Source organism: Macrobrachium nipponense, chromosome 17 (assembly GCF_015104395.2).
Source record: "Macrobrachium nipponense isolate FS-2020 chromosome 17, ASM1510439v2, whole genome shotgun sequence".
Taxonomy (NCBI): Eukaryota; Metazoa; Arthropoda; class Malacostraca; order Decapoda; family Palaemonidae; genus Macrobrachium; species Macrobrachium nipponense.
The window spans coordinates 89,614,351-89,633,530 of record NC_087210.1 but is presented as its reverse complement, the minus strand read 5'-3'; the positions used below and the strand labels follow the sequence as shown (position 1 = coordinate 89,633,530).

General features: G+C 40.4%; 1 protein-coding gene across 5 annotated transcripts in view; it reads left to right on the top strand.

The window, feature by feature from the left end:
* The window catches only part of LOC135196464 (retinol dehydrogenase 13-like), a 152,690-nt gene that overhangs the window by 132,484 nt on the left and 1,026 nt on the right, over positions 1-19,180 (top strand). For all 5 annotated transcript variants that reach the window (XM_064223315.1, XM_064223314.1, XM_064223316.1 and 2 more), the window contains 5 exons: positions 14,528-14,642; positions 16,468-16,659; positions 17,342-17,451; positions 17,723-17,812; positions 18,531-19,180. The exon at positions 18,531-19,180 is cut by the window's right edge and continues 1,026 nt beyond it. In XM_064223315.1, the coding sequence (XP_064079385.1) occupies positions 14,528-14,642; positions 16,468-16,659; positions 17,342-17,451; positions 17,723-17,812; positions 18,531-18,644 (621 nt within the window). In that variant the 3' untranslated portion in view covers positions 18,645-19,180. The remainder of the gene's footprint in view (positions 1-14,527; positions 14,643-16,467; positions 16,660-17,341; positions 17,452-17,722; positions 17,813-18,530) is intronic.

The window sequence follows — 19,180 nt, the reverse complement described above, 5'->3', positions numbered from 1 at the left end:
GCCAATTCCTGAACCGTCAGTCCTCCTCTGCCTTGGAATGGATGAGTCTCCTAGGGACGTTATCATCAGTAGAGACGTTTGTAAAGTTGGGTCGTCTTCACATGAGATCTCTTCAGTTTTTTCTCAAAGCGAGTTGGTGTCGGAAGTCTCAACCAGACACGTATTCGTTTCCAGTGTCGGAAGAGATCAAGAAGGACTTGAGATGGTGGATGTCGAGGGAAAGATTGCAAGAGGGTCTCTCCCTGACATTACGGAACCCAGACCTAGAATTATACTCAGACGCATCGGACAGAGGTTGGGGTGCTCTCCTAGGAACCAAAAAGATCTCAGGATTATGATCAGAGAAAGAGAGGTTGAATCACATCAACATGAAGGAGTTGAAGGCGATTTGGTTCGGTCTGCAAGCATTCGCTCCTTTGGTCGTGGGAAAGAGAGTGGCAGTATACTCCGACAACACCACCGCTCTATCTTATATCAGGAATCAGGGAGGAACCCATTCATTCTCCCTCAACAAAGTCGCAGAAGATCTCCTTCTCTGGTCTCAAGATCGGGATATTTCCCTCGTTCCGAGGTTTGTACAGGGGAAGTTAAATGTACTGGCGGACGAACTCAGTCGAGTAAACCAAGTTCTTCCCACGGAGTGGACATTGCAAGACAAAGTTTGTCAGGAACTTTGGAAACTTTGGGAGAAGACCTTCAGTGGATCTGTTTGCCACGTCGAGGAACAATCGACTACCGATCTTTTGTTCCCCAGTTCCAGATCCTCTTGCTTGGAAGACCGACGCAATGCTTCAGGATTGGACGGGTCTAGATGTTTACGCCTTTCCCCCATTTGGAATGATCAGAGAGGTGTTGAACAAGTTCCTCTCGCATCAAGATGTGTCAATGACGCTAGTAGCACCATTCTGGCCCAGGAAAGAGTGGTTCCCAGACCTTCTCAAGTTGGTTATAGACCATCCCAGACTTCTTCCTCAGTATCCTCGGCTACTCAAACAGCCCCACTTCGACAGGTATCATCAGAATTTGTCCGCTCTGTCACTGACAGGGTTCAGACTGTCCGGAAACTCGTCAGAGCTAAGGGGTTTTCTCGTAGAGCGGCAGAGGCTATTGCTAACTGTCGAAGAAGCTCTTCTGCCAAGCTTTACCAATCGAAGTGGGGAGTCTTTAGGACGTGGTGCAGAAGACATAATTTCTCGTCTTCTAAAACCTCTGTGACAGAAATAGCTGATTTTTTGCTGTACCTTAAAGAAGTTAAGAACTTGTCGGTATCGACAATTAAAGGGTACAGAGCTATGCTGTCCTCAGTGTTTAAGCATAGAGGGCTGGACATCTCCCCTAACCAGGATATTGGAGATTTAATTAAATCATTTAATACAGTAAAAGTATCCAAGAAGGATAGTGTGGACTGGAACTTGGACGTAGTTTTAACTTTTCTGATGTCTTCACGATTCGAGCCACTTCGTGAAGCGTCTTTGAGAGATGTAACGAGGAAGACACTTTTTCTCTTCGCATTGGCTACAGTAGGGAGAGTGAGTGAGTTACAAGCCATCCACAAAGAGGTGGGGTTCAAAAATAGTAATGTGGTTTGTTCTTTTGTTAACGAATTTTTAGCAAAGAACGAATCTCCCTCTAACCCATGGCCTAAATCTTTTGTACTTAAGGGATTATCTAATATAGTGGGTCCGATGGACGAAGAATATTTACTATGTCCTGTCAGAGCTCTGAAATGTTACCTGTCAAGGACACAATCCGTTAGAGGTAATTCCGACCGACTTTGGTGTTCGGTTAAGAATTCTGCAAAACCCCTCTCCAAGAACGCTATTTCGTTCTTTTTGAGAAGTCTGATACTGGAGTCACACTCTCAAGTCCAAGATCAGACTCTAAATGTGCTTAAGGTGAAAGCACATGAAATACGTGCAGTGGCGACATCCTTAAGCTTCAAGCACAATATGTCGCTTTCCTCGATTCTTCAATCTACGTTTTGGAGATCGAGATCTGTGTTCGCCTCATTTTACCTGAAGAATGTAGAGGCTACCTATGATAGTTGTTGTAAATTGGGTCCTTTGTCGGTAGCGGGCATGGTGTTGGGAAAGGAAACATAGGGGAACTTTCTATCCTCTACTGTCTCCTCGCCTTGTTATAGGTTGTTGAGTCGTGGGCAGACTGGAGGCTCATAGTACTTTGGAGAACCTCCAGATCTTATTTATTACTTTTGAGTATGTCATTATTTTTGGTATAGGTGATGGTCTGTTGTTTTTTATCTGGTTTTTGAAGCCCAGGGCAAGGGCATTACCTGTTTTTTAATATTTTGTCAATCAACGGTCTTGTCCATGGTTACAAAATCCCACTAAGTAGGAACGACCCTGGTCTATACTGCCACGTCTCCTACGAGTGATGAGAGCACCAACCAGAGGCAGTATTCTCCTGCAGCTGCTCTCTCACAAGGTAGGGTACTGCAACATTTGCTGTTTAATGTGGTCTTACTGTCATTTTTATGTAGTCCATCTACCCTCCTTCCGGGTAGTTTGGATTCAGCTATGTAACTGTTCGGTAAGTCACTTATGTGAAAATGATATTTTTATGATAAAATAAAGTTGAATTTCGACTGCTGTAGGTAAGAAGCTATAAGCTATGTAACTGTTCGGTAAGTATATGTGAAACTTTATTTTATCATAAAAATATCATTTTTTCATTGGCAACAATACCACTCGATATGGAGATTAGGATAGATGTTGGTCGGTTGTATGGGTTGTGTGCAGCCAGCCAATTTTTGAAGGTATTCATGTCAGTAAGATCATGAGTCTGCCGAGATTCACGAAGGTCAATATGCTGTTCTGAAGTGGTAGCAGTAACTCCACTAACAGACTCAACAGCATTAATGATACTGGGTGTTGCGGGCATTGACTTAACCCATTTAGCGACAACTGATGGCGTTATTCCACGTCCTCGGGTGAGACCTCGAGATGTTTTGATGGAACGCATGAGGACTTGCTCAACTGTCATATCGGTCCAGATCCCTGACCAGAACTTGTCAGATCTTCTAATTGTGAAATATCCCTCTGTTGCAAACTTTTCAAACTCCTCTGGTTTCATGACTTTTTCCAGTTTATGCATTTGCTGTAGATAGACTTGAGCAGACTTTGCATAATTCAGTTGTCCTGCTGCATGCAAGTAAGGTAGCATGAGTTTTACACTGTAGAGGTGAAGATTCCAATCACCACAACACTCTGCCCGTATAAAGAGTTTCACAATTGTAATACACCTAAAATACTGTACCCATAGCTTTTCGGTTCTTCCACATGATTCAACATCTGTAAACTTCATTTCAAGTTGATTCATGATGGACTTTACAGCACTTGAATTTGCTGTTACCTCCAGTATTCCAGTGTTGTCAAACAAAGACATGCTGCAGGTTTGTAAGTCTTTCTTCGGGTTTCATGAACCGAAGATGACTCCAACAATAGTACTGCTAATGCAAGTTGAGTTAGGAAATGAGCTCGAAGACTCCTGGCATAAGCACGTCCAGTCATCATATGAACAACACTGTTCTTTGCATACACTGTCTCCCACAGTTCTTCAAGGCCACTTCCAGCCATTGTGGTCCCTATAGCTCCTAAATATGACATAAGAAGATGAAACCCTCCAAGGCGTACAGTGACACGGGAAAGAGGGCTACTGCGACCAGCAGCAAGAACCATATCACAAGCTTTAGAGTAAAGTGGTTGGTCAAAGGTTACCATGACTGTAGACTGTCCACTCTTTAGACCTTCTTCTGCAGCATTCAGGAGGCAATTGTAAATCGTTGAAGGGTTGGTAGGATCAAGATTAACAAATGGTACAGGTAGTACAGCTGATGTCTTGTAAGATGAGCTTTTACTGTATATCTTGCTTATAAATCCACTCCAATTCGGGCATGGGAGACCTTGAAGCAATGTGCTACATATCCACCATGTGTCAAGTTGTGGGGCTAGTTTGACAGTTGCAGGTTCTTGTACAAGTGTTTCTATGTCTTCAGCAGTCAAAAGTGAATAGCCCTTTGCCATAGGCATATGGTACACAATTAATTTGCGAAGTCCCTGAGTTGCTAATGCCTCACTGTCAATTCTCTCAGCCCTGGGAATGGGCGTGTTTTCATGAACTTGATCTACCGATGTCACACACTTGATTCCTCCCATTGAGTGGAATGTATTATGACCATCTAAAGTTGCAACATTATAGTCAGCATTATCATATACAAATTGGATATATGACTGTGGATCTACTGCAGTTGATGGGTTCATTGTAGCTGATGCTTCATACAGCAATACTTCTCTATATGGGGGCACAGAATCCTAGGTTAGAAACAATGTCAATCAGTACTCTTGATCCATACTTTCTGTGTAGATGAACACCCAGACCAGTTTGTATGGGCGAGACAAATGATCTAGGACGAACAGCAGCAATGATAGCATGCTGTATACTGATTGACTTTCTTTGTATTTGATTATCATTTTTTTTCGGTTTCAAGATTCCATCAATTAACATACGAAGATAATCTGGAACAAGCTCACAATTTCCAGAAATGACTTGCTCTGCTGAAGGGAATACCTCACAATTGTAAGCTTTTGAACGAATGGCATTTCGAATGATCAGAGCAGCAGTTTCTATCAGTCTTCTAGCATCTTCAGCAGGATCACTTTTTCGTGCATCATACCATTCATCCGTTAAAATATCTTTCATACATTCAGTGAAACACACCACTCCACTCTTACCTATCTTATCAACTATTGTTATTTGATTTCCATAATGGTTCTTGAGTTTCTTCTTCAAGTATTGATTACCATAATTAATATCAGCGTTTTCATAGGTACTCATAATTGACGTTAATTCATCAATAGAATACTGGCATTCATCATTTTCTTCCAAATACTCGCACAGTTTGATAAATGCTATTGACTTTTCCTTATCCATTTTTTGTCCCTGTAGTGTAGCTGTTCCTGGCTTTGCACTGCCTGGCCTCAAGAAGTATTTGTAGCATGTACGATGGTACCGTCCCTCAGCTGCGACAAGGTCAATGACATTGGACACTTGGAGAAGAATCTCTCTCCCCCAGTTATCATTTCGTTTTTCAGCACTTGTGCGAATGTTGTTAACAAATTCTAGTGTTTCCACGACACTAAAATCACAAGAAGTTGTCTTCCTAAATTTTCTCACATCCACAGCAATTTTCTTCTCGCAAAATATACACTGGGATTTAAAATCGAACTCTTGCCTGATTTCATGGGTCGTGTGAACTTTCCTAGGTGCGGACTCCAAGCGACGTGTGTAGTCTTTTCTACATTTCACATGGACAACAACGGAGCTCTTGTTTTTCAGTAATTCTTTTACATTGTCCTCTTTTGAAGTACTACTCTCAATTATTTTATCCAAACCTCTAATGACGTGCACAGTTTCACCAAAACAGTTATTGCCAGTGGGCTCACACAATATGCAAAATTTCGATTTGTCTTCCATTTCTGTGCCTTTTCAATAGCTGAATTCGCTGTTTCACTCTACCTGAAAAAAATAGAAACATTAATGATCATACAGTACAAAACATTTTATAGTATGTATGCATTATATATTATACTGATTTGTCACATAGGTACACGGAAAAAAGTACGTCTGCAGATGTAAGTATATATATATATTCAAACAAAGATACTATGGCAGTGGCATGTCATAGAAATGTCCTTTTGGTGTCATTTAAAAGACAAGAAAATTCTGCAGATGATTTATTTAGATAATAATTTTGATATACCAATTATTTTTCCAACAGCAGGAACGGGAATATTCCTGTCAACCGCCAGTAACTGAAATTTTTAAAGATAAAGGCACATAATTTCACACTGATGGTGTTAGTACTCAAGAATTTTATGTAAATAGCTTTTACAAGTATCATATAATAAGAACCTGATGTGTATTTCATTTACTAATTCAATATTTTACCCTATAGGAGCAATAAATGAGAAAAATTGAAAATTCCAAAATGGCCGCCATTTTGTGGCCTTAACTCAAAAACCAGTCACTGGATTTTTTGGGACTATTTAGATGAAGATAACACAATTCACCTCTACATACTCTCAAAGTTTCAGTTTGTCATTCTAAATTTTGAGGTTAAACCCTAATTGTACTGTACTAATTGTATACCTTACCAGAAACAACTTTCAGAAAAGTGCCTCATACAGACCTAAAAGGTCCTATTAGGTCTTATGTATTAAGTAAAAGAAAGGTCCTATTAGGTCTTATGTATTAAGTAAATGACAATAATAGTAAGTAGTATAGAAATATTAGGAAAAATATACTGCCATGCCCTTCGTCATTGCAGCTTGACAGATGAAGAGAGGCTATTTTAACGAGATTAAGGATTGGGCACACTTATTTAACCCATCAGTTTATTTTGGAAGGAAGCAGCCCACCAGTGTGTGCTTACTGTGACGAGATACTGACAGTGGAGCACATTCTGATGGTTTGCCCCAGATATTCTAACCAAAGGGAAAGATATTTCCAGGGTAAATCCCTCTTGAGCATCTTGGGAGATGAAGCACATATTTCTGCTCTCATCTCCTTTTTAAAGTGTATACAAATTTTTAATAACATTTAGTTAATTATTTATATATCATATCATACAGATTTTTAAAGACATTAAACCATTTTTAATATATATTACGCCATTCAATAAACTTCATATTTTTATTTTATTTATTAGTCAAATCTAATTTTATGAATTATTTCTTTAACAGAGTCATTAATTCATTTATCATAATTCAATTTATTTAACCTTCATTACAGTGCTGAATGGCCTTCTTGGCCTCAGTGGTTGGGCTTTAGCTCTAAATATCATACATCCATCTACTGTATACCCATTGCAGGTGAGAGGTTTCAAAGGAAGCAGAAGTAATTTGGCTACATTAAAATTAGGTGTATTGTAAGCAGCTTAGTTCTGAGTGGAACATTCTCTTTGTAAACTTTAGGTAAACCGTATAGTACAACGTTTGAAGAACCAGAAGAAAGCTGATCCAGACTATTTTCCAAGATCTTTTGAATTTGTCTTCTATTTTGAAAATAGAAGCAAACTTGGGGTGATTTGAGTCAGTAAATTTAGTAGGATCATTTTGGATGTTGTTCGTCTTATCTATAACTTCTAAATCAAATATTCTTAAGCAGATTGTAATCCTTTCTCCTGAGGAGAGGAGACCAATTTACCTTTTCAGAGAGAATTTTTATTGCATTCTACCTTTCCTGCCATTGATTCCTAATTAAGGCTCCCTGTGCTGTTGACTTTGTTTGTATGAGGCAAAATTAACAGTCGTTTATTTGAGAATTTTTTTGCAAATTCCTTCTTTGTATTCTATACAGTAGTATAGTGTATAGTGTGTATCCCAATTTTCTTTATTGTATTATTGTAATACTTTCCCTCTTACCTGGCCCCTTCTCTTCCTTTTATATATTTGGGCCAGCTCATCACTGGCTGGTTCTCAGTGTGCTTTTAGCAAATTATTTGCCATATGTAATTGTTCAGAAGCTTTATTTTTCACTATTCTAAGGGCTCTTCCAACTGCTTTAAATGTCACATACTCTATCAGTTCCACTGTCATGTCAACAAGCTCCAGTCTATTTTCAGCCTCTCCATCGATCACAAATTCAAAGTTATGTACAGGGATGCAGTCTGCTTTAATACTAAATAGGCAAAAACCTTTGTTTTGTTACGCCCTGAGATTAAATTTTGGGAAATACATTGGTTGTACTTTTGTGCTTGAACATTTTTGTAGTTCCTTAACACATTAGAATTTGAAAATCTTTTGCACAGTATATTTAATCTCCTTTCTTGATATAACTACAGTATTAATTATTATTTTTATACATTCAACTTCCCTGTCAGATATATACTTAGCTATAGACTCCGTCGTCCCGACAGAAATTCGAATTTCGCGGCACACACTACAGGTAGGTCAGGTGATCTATCGCCCTGCCGCTGGGTGGCAGGAATAGGAACCATTCCCATTTTCTATTAGATTTTCTCTGTCGCCGGTTCTAGCAACATCGTTGTTAGTTCCTCTGACTGAATTTTGTTATTTTCATCGCAATTGATCTTCCTGTTGGCTTTTTTGGTGACGTATCTGGATCGTTGTATTGGCATACGCTATTGTGGACTGTATTTTGGATTTTGGATTTTGCTTTAATATGTCTGACTCTGGAACTGTGTGGAGAGTGTGTGTGAATGAGGGCTGTAAGGTGAGGATGCCGAAGGCTTCGGTTGATCCTCACACTGTATGTAGACGTTGCAGAAGGTATGATTGCACTTTGGATAACACTTGTAATGAATGTGAGAATTTGAGTGCAGAAGGATGGAAGTCTCTAACTTCTTACTCGAAGAAGTTAGAGAGAGATAGGGTGAGGAAGGCTTCTTCCAAATCCCTCATTAGTTCTAGATCTAGCGATCAAGTTTCTAATTTTGTAACTTCTCCTCTTGTAAATATTGCCCCTGTTACGTCTGTTTCAGCCCCTTCCCCCTTCGCAATTCCTACAGATTCTGCATCTGAAATTGCAGATCTTAAAGCCGCCCTTAAGAGAATGGAAATTAAGATGGCGGCCCTGGAAGGTAAGCAAAGTGATTCTAAAATGAACAGTGCAGTGGATAGTGACGTGAGTGTCCCCAGTGTAGTGGAGGGGGCTTCTGATCGGCTCCACAACGCTCCCAGGCCTAGACCGCTTCCAAGCTCCCAAGCCCAGAGGAGAAGGAATGTCGAAAGCCATACGGAGGTTGTGGAGAATCCCCACCAGTCAGACGTCCCTTCAGCAGTTTCTGTTTCGGCTCAGACTGCCAGAGATCGCTACTGCAAAAGCGTTCTCGGAGAGTGCTTCTCGTCTTCCGAGACTTCTTCGCCTAAGCGCGGGTGGAGATCCACGGATCTTTCCCGTCCTTTGAAGAGGGGCTAGAAGGCGCCTCAACTCTATTCAAGTCCTGAGCGTTTCCCAGAAGTATCGCCATCGAATCGGAAGAGAGCAAAGAGATCTGTGCTCTCTCCTATGGAGTACTGGGAGCCCCCTGCACCTGAACATTCTCATTCTCCTGTGGACAAGAACAGAGAGACAACGAGAATTCTGCAGAATATGCAGGAACAGATCGCTTCCCTGGTTGGAGTACTCTCCAGCCAGGCACGAGGGGATCCTCCTAGAAGGAAGGATGTATATCTACCGATCAAGAGATCCAGGTTTCCCTCTTTTGTCCCTCGCAATGAACAGGAAGCAGTACGTTCTCCTTCCTCCAAGCGCGTTCCGCTCTCCTACAGAGAAATGTCTTCTTCTGACAGCGGATCTCCTTTTAGGCGCCAGGCGCCTTCCAGACGCGAGACGCCAGTCAAGCGTGAAGCTTCAGCCAGGCATGAGGCTACAACCAGAAACAAGGCGCCAGGCGCTAGCCAGGTGCGAGGAGCCAACTAGGAGTGAGGCTCCAACTACGATAGATCATCGGACTTCTGCTGGACCTTTGAAGGTTGCTGTAGCTACCTCTACTTCTTTAGATAAACCGAAAGTTTCGGTAGATTTACATGAAAAGAAGGCTTCTAGAACTGACAGTCCTTCTCCATCGAGAAGCCTTTCTCCTCAGGAACGGGGAGTCACAGAAGACTTGCAGTCTAAACGAGATCGTTCCCCGACTGCTGCTCTTGAGTTGGAAGATGTGTCTGATGAAGAGACACCAGTAAATGAAGGCCTTTGTAACTACAAGATCTTGGCTTCTCTTTTATTCCAGGAATTCGGAGACTCTTTGAGCCCTGCAGCTCCTCCTTTGCCTCGGTCTCTTTTCTCGAGTACGAAGGCCTCGAAGTCCTCTTCCTTTCTAAAAATGAAGCCTGCGATTTCGATGAAGAAGGCCCTCCAAGCTCTTGGCTCGTGGATGAACACCAAAAATGAAGCAGGAAAGATGGTGTGTTGCATGCCTCCCTCCAAACTTTCGGGAAGGAGAGGCATATGGTACGGGACTGGAGAAGCTAAGGGTCTGATGCTTCCATCTTCAGCAGAATCAGACTTCTCTAGTCTCATTGATTCGTCAAGGAGACACTCCCTTTCTTCCGCCAAATCCTCTTGGAGTATGTTGGAGCTAGACCAGCTCCTCAAGGGACTTTTCCACGTCTTAGAAGTATTTAACTTCCTGGACTGGTCCCTTGGGGTGCTGGCAAAGAAGACTCAAGAACCTGATTTTCTCGAACCTGAGGTTCTTCACAGTATTCTGTCATGTACGGATAAGGCGGTTCAAGATGGTTCAGGAGAGGTGGCTTCCCTGTTTGGATCGGGAATGATCAAGAAGAGGTCAGTGTATGGATCTTTCCTTACTAAAGCTGTCTCGCCTACTCAGAGGTCAGCTCTTCTCTACGCGCCTTTGTCTGAGCACCTGTTCCCTTCCCAATTAGTGAGGGATATTGCTCGTTCGCTATCTGAGAAGGTAACACAGGACCTCTTGGTTCAGTCGGCGAAAAAGAATCGACCAGCTGTAACTGTTGCGAAGAAAGATTCAAGAGTTCCTCTACAGCCGTTTCGTGGAGTCTCCTCTACTCGACCCTCTTCGAAAAGGAAGCCTTCGGAGAAGCGAGGAAGGTCTTCCCTCCGACCAAATAGGTGTAGGTGCCAGACTTCTAAATTTTGTAGAAGCCTGGGCCTCGAGAGAAGCCGACCCTTGGACATTGCCAGTACTGGAGAAGGGATACCTAATCCCTTTCCTGGACAGCCCTCCCTTAACTATGACACCGAGGGAACTGTCGGCGAGGTACAAGGACCCTGTTCTGAGAGAAGTACTTCTTCAGATGGTGGAATCAATGTGGATCAAGGAAGCAATAGAGCTAGTACAGGACCCTCACTCCCCGGGGTTTTACAATCGCCTTTTCTTAGTCCCGAAAGCTTCGGGGGGGTGGAGGCCGGTGCTAGACGTAAGCGCACTGAACCGCTTCGTGGGGAAGAAGAAATTCTCCATGGAGACTTCTGCCTCGGTTCTGTCGGCGCTTCGTCCTGGAGACTGGATGGTCTCCCTGGACCTTCAAGATGCTTATTTCCACGTTCCGATTGATCCATCATCGAGGAAGTATCTTCAATTTGTGATACAGGACAAGATCTTCCAGTTCAGGGCCTTGTGCTTCGGCCTGTCTACAGCTCCTCAGGTATTCACCTACCTAATGAGGAATGTAGCAAGGTGGCTTCATCTAAAAGGGATCAACATCTCCCTTTACCTGGACGATTGGCTCATAAGAGCCAAATCAGAGAGCCAGTGTTTGGAGGACTTGAACACGTCACTAGACCTGATAAAGTCTCTTGGATTGCTCGTCAACCTCGAGAAATCTCAGATGATCCCCAGCCAGAACTTAGTTTATCTGGGGATTCAGATGGATTCTCGGGGTTTTCGGGCTTTTCCTTCACAGGAAAGACTCCTTCGAGGCCTTCAAAAAGTCTTGAACTTCCAAGGGAAAGAACGCAGCTCAGCGAGGGAATGGTTAAGCCTTCTAGGGACCCTTTCCTCACTGGAACAGTTCAATTCCCTAGGGAGACTTCACATTCGCCCGCTTCAATTCTTCCTACGGAAAGTGTGGAAATGGAAGATGGGAAAATTGACGGACTCTTTCACGATCCCTGTGGAAATCAAGAGTCATCTGAAATGGTGGCTGGCCCCTCTAAAGAAGAACGAGGGTATGTCTCTGGCTATCCGGAACCCAGACTGAATATTGTTCTCCGACGCATCGGAGACAGGATGGGGAGCGACTTTAGGAGCAAGGGAAGTGTCAGGCGCCTGGACGAAGGAACAGGTGTGCTGGCATATAAATTCCAAAGAACTGCTGGCGATTTACCTAGCCCTAAAGTGCTTCGAGTTAGAAGTCAGAGACCGGGTGGTCCAAGTCAACTCGGACAACACCACGGCTCTGGCTTATATCAGAAAACGGGGGGACCCATTCTTTCTCCCTATACGAACTAGCAAAGGAGCTGTTAGTATGGGCGGAGGAAAGAAAAGTTACCCTCCTGACGAGATTTGTAAAAGGAGAAAAGAACGTCAGAGCAGACAGACTCAGCAGGAGAAATCACGTCCTTCCCACATAGTGGACTCTCCACTCGGAAGTTTGTCAAAGCCTCTGGTCCCTGTGGGGGAGGCCTCACATAGACCTCTTCGCAACGTTCCTCTCCAAAAGGATAGAAAACTTCTGCTCTTCAGTAGAGGATCTGAGAGCGATCGCGGTCGACGCCTTTCTACTGAACTGGTCGGGCTTAGACGGCTACGCCTTTCCTCTGTTCAAACTTCTAGGGGAAGTACTCAGGAAGTTTGTGGCATCAGAAGGGACGAAGTTAACACTCATCGCCCCCTTTTGGCCCTCTCAAGATTGGTTCACAGAGGTACTGGAATGGACGGTGGACTTCCCCAGATCTCTTCCAAGTAGGACAGATCTGCTCAAACAACCCCACTTCGAGAGGTTTCATCAAAACCTCCCCGCTCTCGCTCTGACTGCCTTTCGACTATCAAAAGACTTGTCAGAGCGAGAGGCTTTTCGCGCAAAGCTGCGAGCACTATCGCAAGAGCCCGAAGATTGTCAACAATTCGGGTTTACCAATCGAAGTGGGAAGTGTTTAGGAGATGGTGTAGAGCGAAGAAGCTGTCCTCCTCTGACACCTCTGTGACCAACATAGCCGATTTTCTGATTTTCCTTAGAGAAGAATCTCATGTATCGGTTTCTACCATCAAGGGATATAAGAGTATGCTTTCAGCAGTGTTCAGAAATAGAGGGCTGAAAATAGCGGACGACAAGGACCTCCACGACCTTATAAGGTCCTTCGAGACTTCGAAGTCTAAATCACCGAGAACTCCGAGCTGGAACCTGGATGTGGTCCTGAAGTTCCTGACATCGGACAAATTTGAACCTCTTCACCTTGCCTCGTTTCAAGATTTAACAAGAAAATGTATCTTCCTTTTATCCCTCGCTACGGCTAAAAGAACGAGTGAACTCCACGCCCTAGATTCTCGGGTTGGATTTAAGGGAGATTCTGCTATTTGTTCTTTCTAGACATTGTTTCTGGCTAAGAACGAGAACCCTTCAAAACCCTGGCCCAGGAGTTTTGAAGTGAAAGGACTTTCGAGCTTGGTGGGAGAGGATATAGAGAGATCCCTTTGCCCAGTCAGGGCTCTTAAGTTTTACCTTAAGAAGAAGAAGGAACTCGGAGGTTGTCAACAAGGTCTATGGTGTGCGGTAAGGGACACGAAGAGACCCATGTCCAAAAACGCCCTGGCATTTTTTGTGAGAAATGTTATTACAGAAGCTCATGAAAAATGTCTTGATGACTCCTTCAAGTTGCTTAGAGTAAGGGCTCATGAGGTGAGAGCAGTGGCTACATCATTAGCGTTTCAAAGAAACATGTCTATGAAAGACATCTTAGACGCAACATATTGGAGATGTAATTCGGTCTTTGCATCTCATTATCTTAAAGATGTAAGAGTAACATATGAGAAATGCTTCTCTCTGGGTCCGTTCGTGTCAGCGGATACGGTGCTGGGAGCTGGAGCAAATACTGATCCTTAAATTTTTTCGTTAGGTACATAAACTTTCTGGTTAGACATGTTCTTGGTTTTCTACTGACAAGGGTGCTTGACGTCGCACAGGCGGCCGTTGCCTTTGTCAAGTAAGGAACTAAGTAGGTATCTAACTAGTACAGTTGTACAAAAATTTTTTTTTTTTTTTTTTGTATTTTAATGTATGTGTGATTTATGTGATTCGAGTTATTGGTTGTTTGGGAGGAGTTTCGGGGATAACTCCTTTCAATCATTAGAACTAACAAGGGTGTTAGGATCAGGTGATCGGGATCGGTGTTGTGCTCCTTCATTTTGGTGTTTTTTGTCAAGTTAGTGGATGACAGAACTTTGACAAATGCCATTTAGGCTCTGCCGAGTAAGTGGTTGAGACCCCTTTGACAGACCCACAAGAACTCTTAGCCATAGATCAATATCTCGCTGAGGCTCTTGAGGCGAAGCAGACTCCTGGGCAGTAGCCACGAAGTCTTCCGCCTAATCAGGTAGGAACCAAGGTTTATTATTTTTATTTTACCTACAACGTATGTTGTTTTTCCTGTCTATGTCAGTAATTAGCTGTCTCTTACCCTCCTCCAATGGTGTGAATCAGCTAAGTATATATCTGACAGGGAAGTTGAATGTATAAAAATGATATTGTTATGATACAATAAAGTTTTATACATACTTACCTGGCAGATATATACGATTTATTGCCCTCCCAGCCTCCCCTCAGGAGACAGTTGGAAGAGAAAATCTGATAGAAAATGGGAATGGTTCCTATTCCTGCCACCCAGCGGCAGGGCGATAGATCACCTGACCTACCTGTAATGTGTGCCACGAAATTCGAATTTCTGTCGGGACGACGGAGTGTATAGCTAAGTATATATCTACCAGGTAAGTATGTATAAAACTTTATTGTATCATAACAATATCATTTTGCCTTTGTATCTTCATCTCCAAATTTCTTTCCAGGTCAATAATGCAGGCATTCCTGGGTCTTTACGCCGTACACTCACCACTGATGGGCTCGAGTTGACAATGGCTACTAATCATTATGGACACTTTCTCCTCACCAATATCTTGCTAGGTAATTATAATGTTTGTAATTTTGAGCATAATTTAATCTTGAGTAAATGTGCATGTGTAATGAAATCTAATTACACATTACAGGTATAAAAACCTTTCTCTTTTGAACCGGAAAGGAATGAGGTCATATTTTTCATATGATAGAAAATTATTGTAAGACTGCAGCAGACAAAAGACATTAAGTCTAGTTTTTACTTATGTAAAAGGTTCTTATTAAATGATATGAAAGGAAAAGCAGTGAAAGAGTTCACATTAACATCATTCCAATCATTAGCACACTAATTGTATGTCATACTGGTATTAGGAAATTATTAGTAATCTTTATATATGTTTATGAAGTTCCATAGTGGTAATGTACATTAGACTAGAATTGATTTTGGGACTTTATTTATATTTGAATTATACTTGAAAATTCGTTAGAGCAGAAGGCTGCTAATTGTATGTGTTCCATTTCAACCCTATGAGTATATATGTCTACATTCATGTCAATTATTCCCTGATTCAACAGTCTTTAGTATTATAGACAGAAGTAAGGTAGCCTATTGGTTCATGTGCCACCTGGACCCTTCAGTTACCAATCAACCACCTTTTCACTTTTTGTTTGTCTGTAGTGTTGGTGAGATTTGGTCTTTCGCAGCATGAAGGCAAACTTTCAATGTTATATTATTGTTACACAAATTCTCATTCCATTAATTAATTACTAAATTTTACCTTCTCTTCAATATTTCCATCAGTAGTGGTAAAAGTGTGATTTCTATACCTATGGGGACATATCATAGTTGGGCTCTCTATAATTATATTACAATCATCCTGAGAGCCATGCTTTTTTGGCAGTGGCTATGAGCCTTGTAGTTTAGAATGTTTCACAGTGTTTTTTGTCAGCTCTATAGTTTAAGTGCTTACTGTTTTATTTGTGTTTTTCCCATGTTACCACTTCACTGTTGAATTTTTCTTTGCTGTATTATAGCAGAGAATAAGCATACTGCATGTACTATATGTTTGCTTTGCTTTTTCGTGGACTTTACCTTCTATTTCATTATTGCCTGGTAAACTTTGTATTGTTTTCTTAATAATTATATTGATCTGCATACTGAAAACAAGGTTGTTCAGTATGCCGATGATACAACACTTGTGGTTGTAGTAAAGCCTCCACTTTGAGAAATGAAGCTGCTCTCTGCCTCAATTGGGACATAGACCAGTAAAATGAAAACACCATTGATGAGTAGATCACATACAGGTTTCCTACCCCATCCTCCCCCTCAGGTGGCTGGAACTTTGCTGAAGGAGTTATTTGGTGGTTAGTTGATGGATTCCTGAGGGTCCAGTTGGCACTTGTGTTGCAAGAGAGCTCCCTTCTTTTTTGAGTTAAAGACACGTTAAGTCTGGGTGGTCATTATGACTGTAGTAAGACTGATGAATTTGTATGGAAAATCAGTTTTATGTTATATAAACTTTTTGGATGTCTGTTTTCTAAAACTTCAGCTGTGATAATCCTGAAATTTTATTTTGGATGCAGTTGATATTAATCAAATAAATATTAGTACCTATGATATGTATGCTTTGAAACTTCGATTTGATTGTTAATTTTAGATACAGTGCATATTTTAGGGTTAATTTGTTTATAGGTTTATATTTTTGTTGTTTAACAAATTTATTGTTTTGGAGGATCCTAGTTGGTGTGTTAAAGCAAACTATATCAGCTCTTCAAATGGTTATCACTGAAGAGGGAGGTAGATAATGTGCCAGAAGGGGATGTTCTAAATATTTTCCCACATAAATATGCACCCCTTCATGTATAACCAAGCACTTTTACCTCTATTTTTCAGAGTTATTGAAGAAAAGTGCACCTAGCAGAATAGTCAATGTGTCCTCTGTGATGCATCACTACTGCGGAAAGCTTGATCCTGAGGATCTCAACTTTGAAAAAACTTCATATAACTTTTTTAAAGCTTACAACCAGAGTAAACTCTGCAATGTTCTTTTCACACTGGAGTTGTCAGAAAGACTGCGGGGGTCTGGTAAGCATAATTTTGTGAATCTAGTATGAATTTAAATTATTTTGCCATTTTAGATAAACATAATGATATTTTAACTGTCAAAATTTCTAAGACCATTGAAACTGTAAGAGTGAAACTTTACGCTAAAGCTCTCCAATCATATATGAGACAAAGGCTGTGTAAATAGTTAATCCTAGCATATTCTATTGACTAAAGTTAAATGATGGATGCTTATTGCCATTTCATTATGATCCATAATCAGTTGGATGAATGCTAAGTATATAGAAAGTTAACTACCTTTCATGTGTTGTTGTTTAGCTAAAGTAAACTTGAATAAAAGTTTGTAATTCCTTAAAATACTCACAAAATTGAAAATGATTTTTGTGCTGCCTCCATGCTCCTGTAATTGATTCATGTTTTTGGTTTACTGGTGAAATTTGTGAATGAGTAATTTCATGCGTCTTTAAATGGGATAAAAAACAGTCTGTTGGCCAGCAGTTGACCAATCTACATGTGAAATTGCAGTGTATTGCTATTTGCTTTTGTTACTCTTGCAAATGGTGGGAGGTCTTACCATTTACTAGTTTAAGCAGGTATTCAGTATGTTGTTTTTCTACTCGTAAATGGTTACGTAAACTTAAATACAGTTATGAGGTTTTTATGTTTGGAACAAATAATTATTGTATATTTTTGTATTTTATAGGTATTGTTGCCAACAGCCTTCATCCTGGTTGTGTTCGTACTGAAATAAATTCAAAAGTTGGTGGCCTATTTGGATTCATGCTATCACTGCCTCAGTATTTGATATCGAAGGTAAGATAAAAGAAAATGTAGAATTTATTTAACTACATCTGTTGAAATTGGTATACTTATTTGTTGAATTATTTGTATTTTTAACAGGGATTATATACAGTATATACAAGCTGAATTATAAGACCATATAAATCTTTACCTTTGGATAGTTCAGTATATTATTTTATGAAAATTTTTAAAGCAATTTGCTATGCTGAAATAGTTTAAGAGATTTTGCTACATTGTTCATTAAGATTGCAGTTCTGTGGTTAGTAACTTTTATTTCCTACAGGACTCAAAATTGGGAGCTCAGACATCCATACATTTAGCAGTATCAGAGGAAATTGAGAGTGTTTCTGGGAAGTACTTTGTCGATTGTAAGGTAAGTTAGCTCCTTCAGATCTGTGTGTATTATAGTTTGAAATCAAAAGTATTCTTTGGAATTACCTTTGAAAAATTAGTACAGTAGTTTTTTGTGATAATGTTGGCTCTCGAATTTTGTGGGTTTAGCGTTCACAGATTTTTCATGAGTAATTAAATGGTGTATTTTTCAAAGTTTTGTAAACAAATTTCTAGAGGCACCTGAGTATTTTAAAAAATATTTTCAGTAGTGTAGTATCAAGTATGACATTAGCTTTTTTTACAGTGTTTTCAGTAGAAGTAAATTAAAAGTATATTTTAATATTTATCGAAGCATTTTTAAATTTGCTATTTTCCAAGCAAGGTAGCAGTATTGTTAGCAGTTAGAGTAGTTGTAATAGTAGTACAGAGGTGTCATATTTTAGTAGAAGAGCCATAAGTGGTACACCTGGGTAAATGTTATCTGTAACAGCTTTGCATCATGATAAAGGTTGGTTGCTGTATTTCAGTATTTGATGTTTTTTTTTTACCCCGGGGTTGGAATTTCATGAGATATTGCCCTATAAAATGAGATTAAGGGAAATTTTGTGAGATTGGTAATTTTAGAGCTTATGAAGAGAACCTCAATACCAGGAAGCAAAGCATGCGAGGTTTGAGTTAAAAGTGGTATGCATAAAGTAACCACTTATCAAATTTTTTTTGGAAAACAATAATCAACAGTCATCATTGTTTTTCACTAGGAATCTACTTGCTCCAAGTTGGGAAGCCATCGTGGAATGTCCAAGAAACTCTGGCTAGCTAGTGAGCTTGATGTAAAGTTGGAACCTCATGAGAGCATATTGTATACATCCTAGAAAACTATTTTCTCACTGTTTTAGTTACTGTTTGGGTTTGTTAAAGTCTTTAGAATGTAGTTGGTAAATGGTTTTAATTATTGTATGAGCCGACAATTCATTTGAGGTGATTTCAGTCCATTTTTAATTGCTAGTAGTATTTTGCAATGCAAATGTGGTTAACTACAAATATGGAGATATTTTTTATATAGTTATTAGGTAGAGTTTTCTTCCTTCATGTGTTTTAAGACTGAACCTTGTGCTCTGACCGAACATAGATTTCCAATATTTCACATTGTTTCCTCTTTCTTTGAGTATTGTAGTGCGTCATCTGCATTTAAATTTGCATGATATAAATGCTGTGATTACCTTTATTTTTTTATGTACTTTTGGTTTTGTTGACTCTGTATACTTGTATTTCATGCATAATCATTCATTTTGTTTTACTTTTCTGAAATTAGTAATGAGAAAATGTGTGGGTATTATCACAAATTGGAATACTTCCAATCATCTTATGTTTTATTCATCATTCATATGCTGCACAAATGCCTTGTACT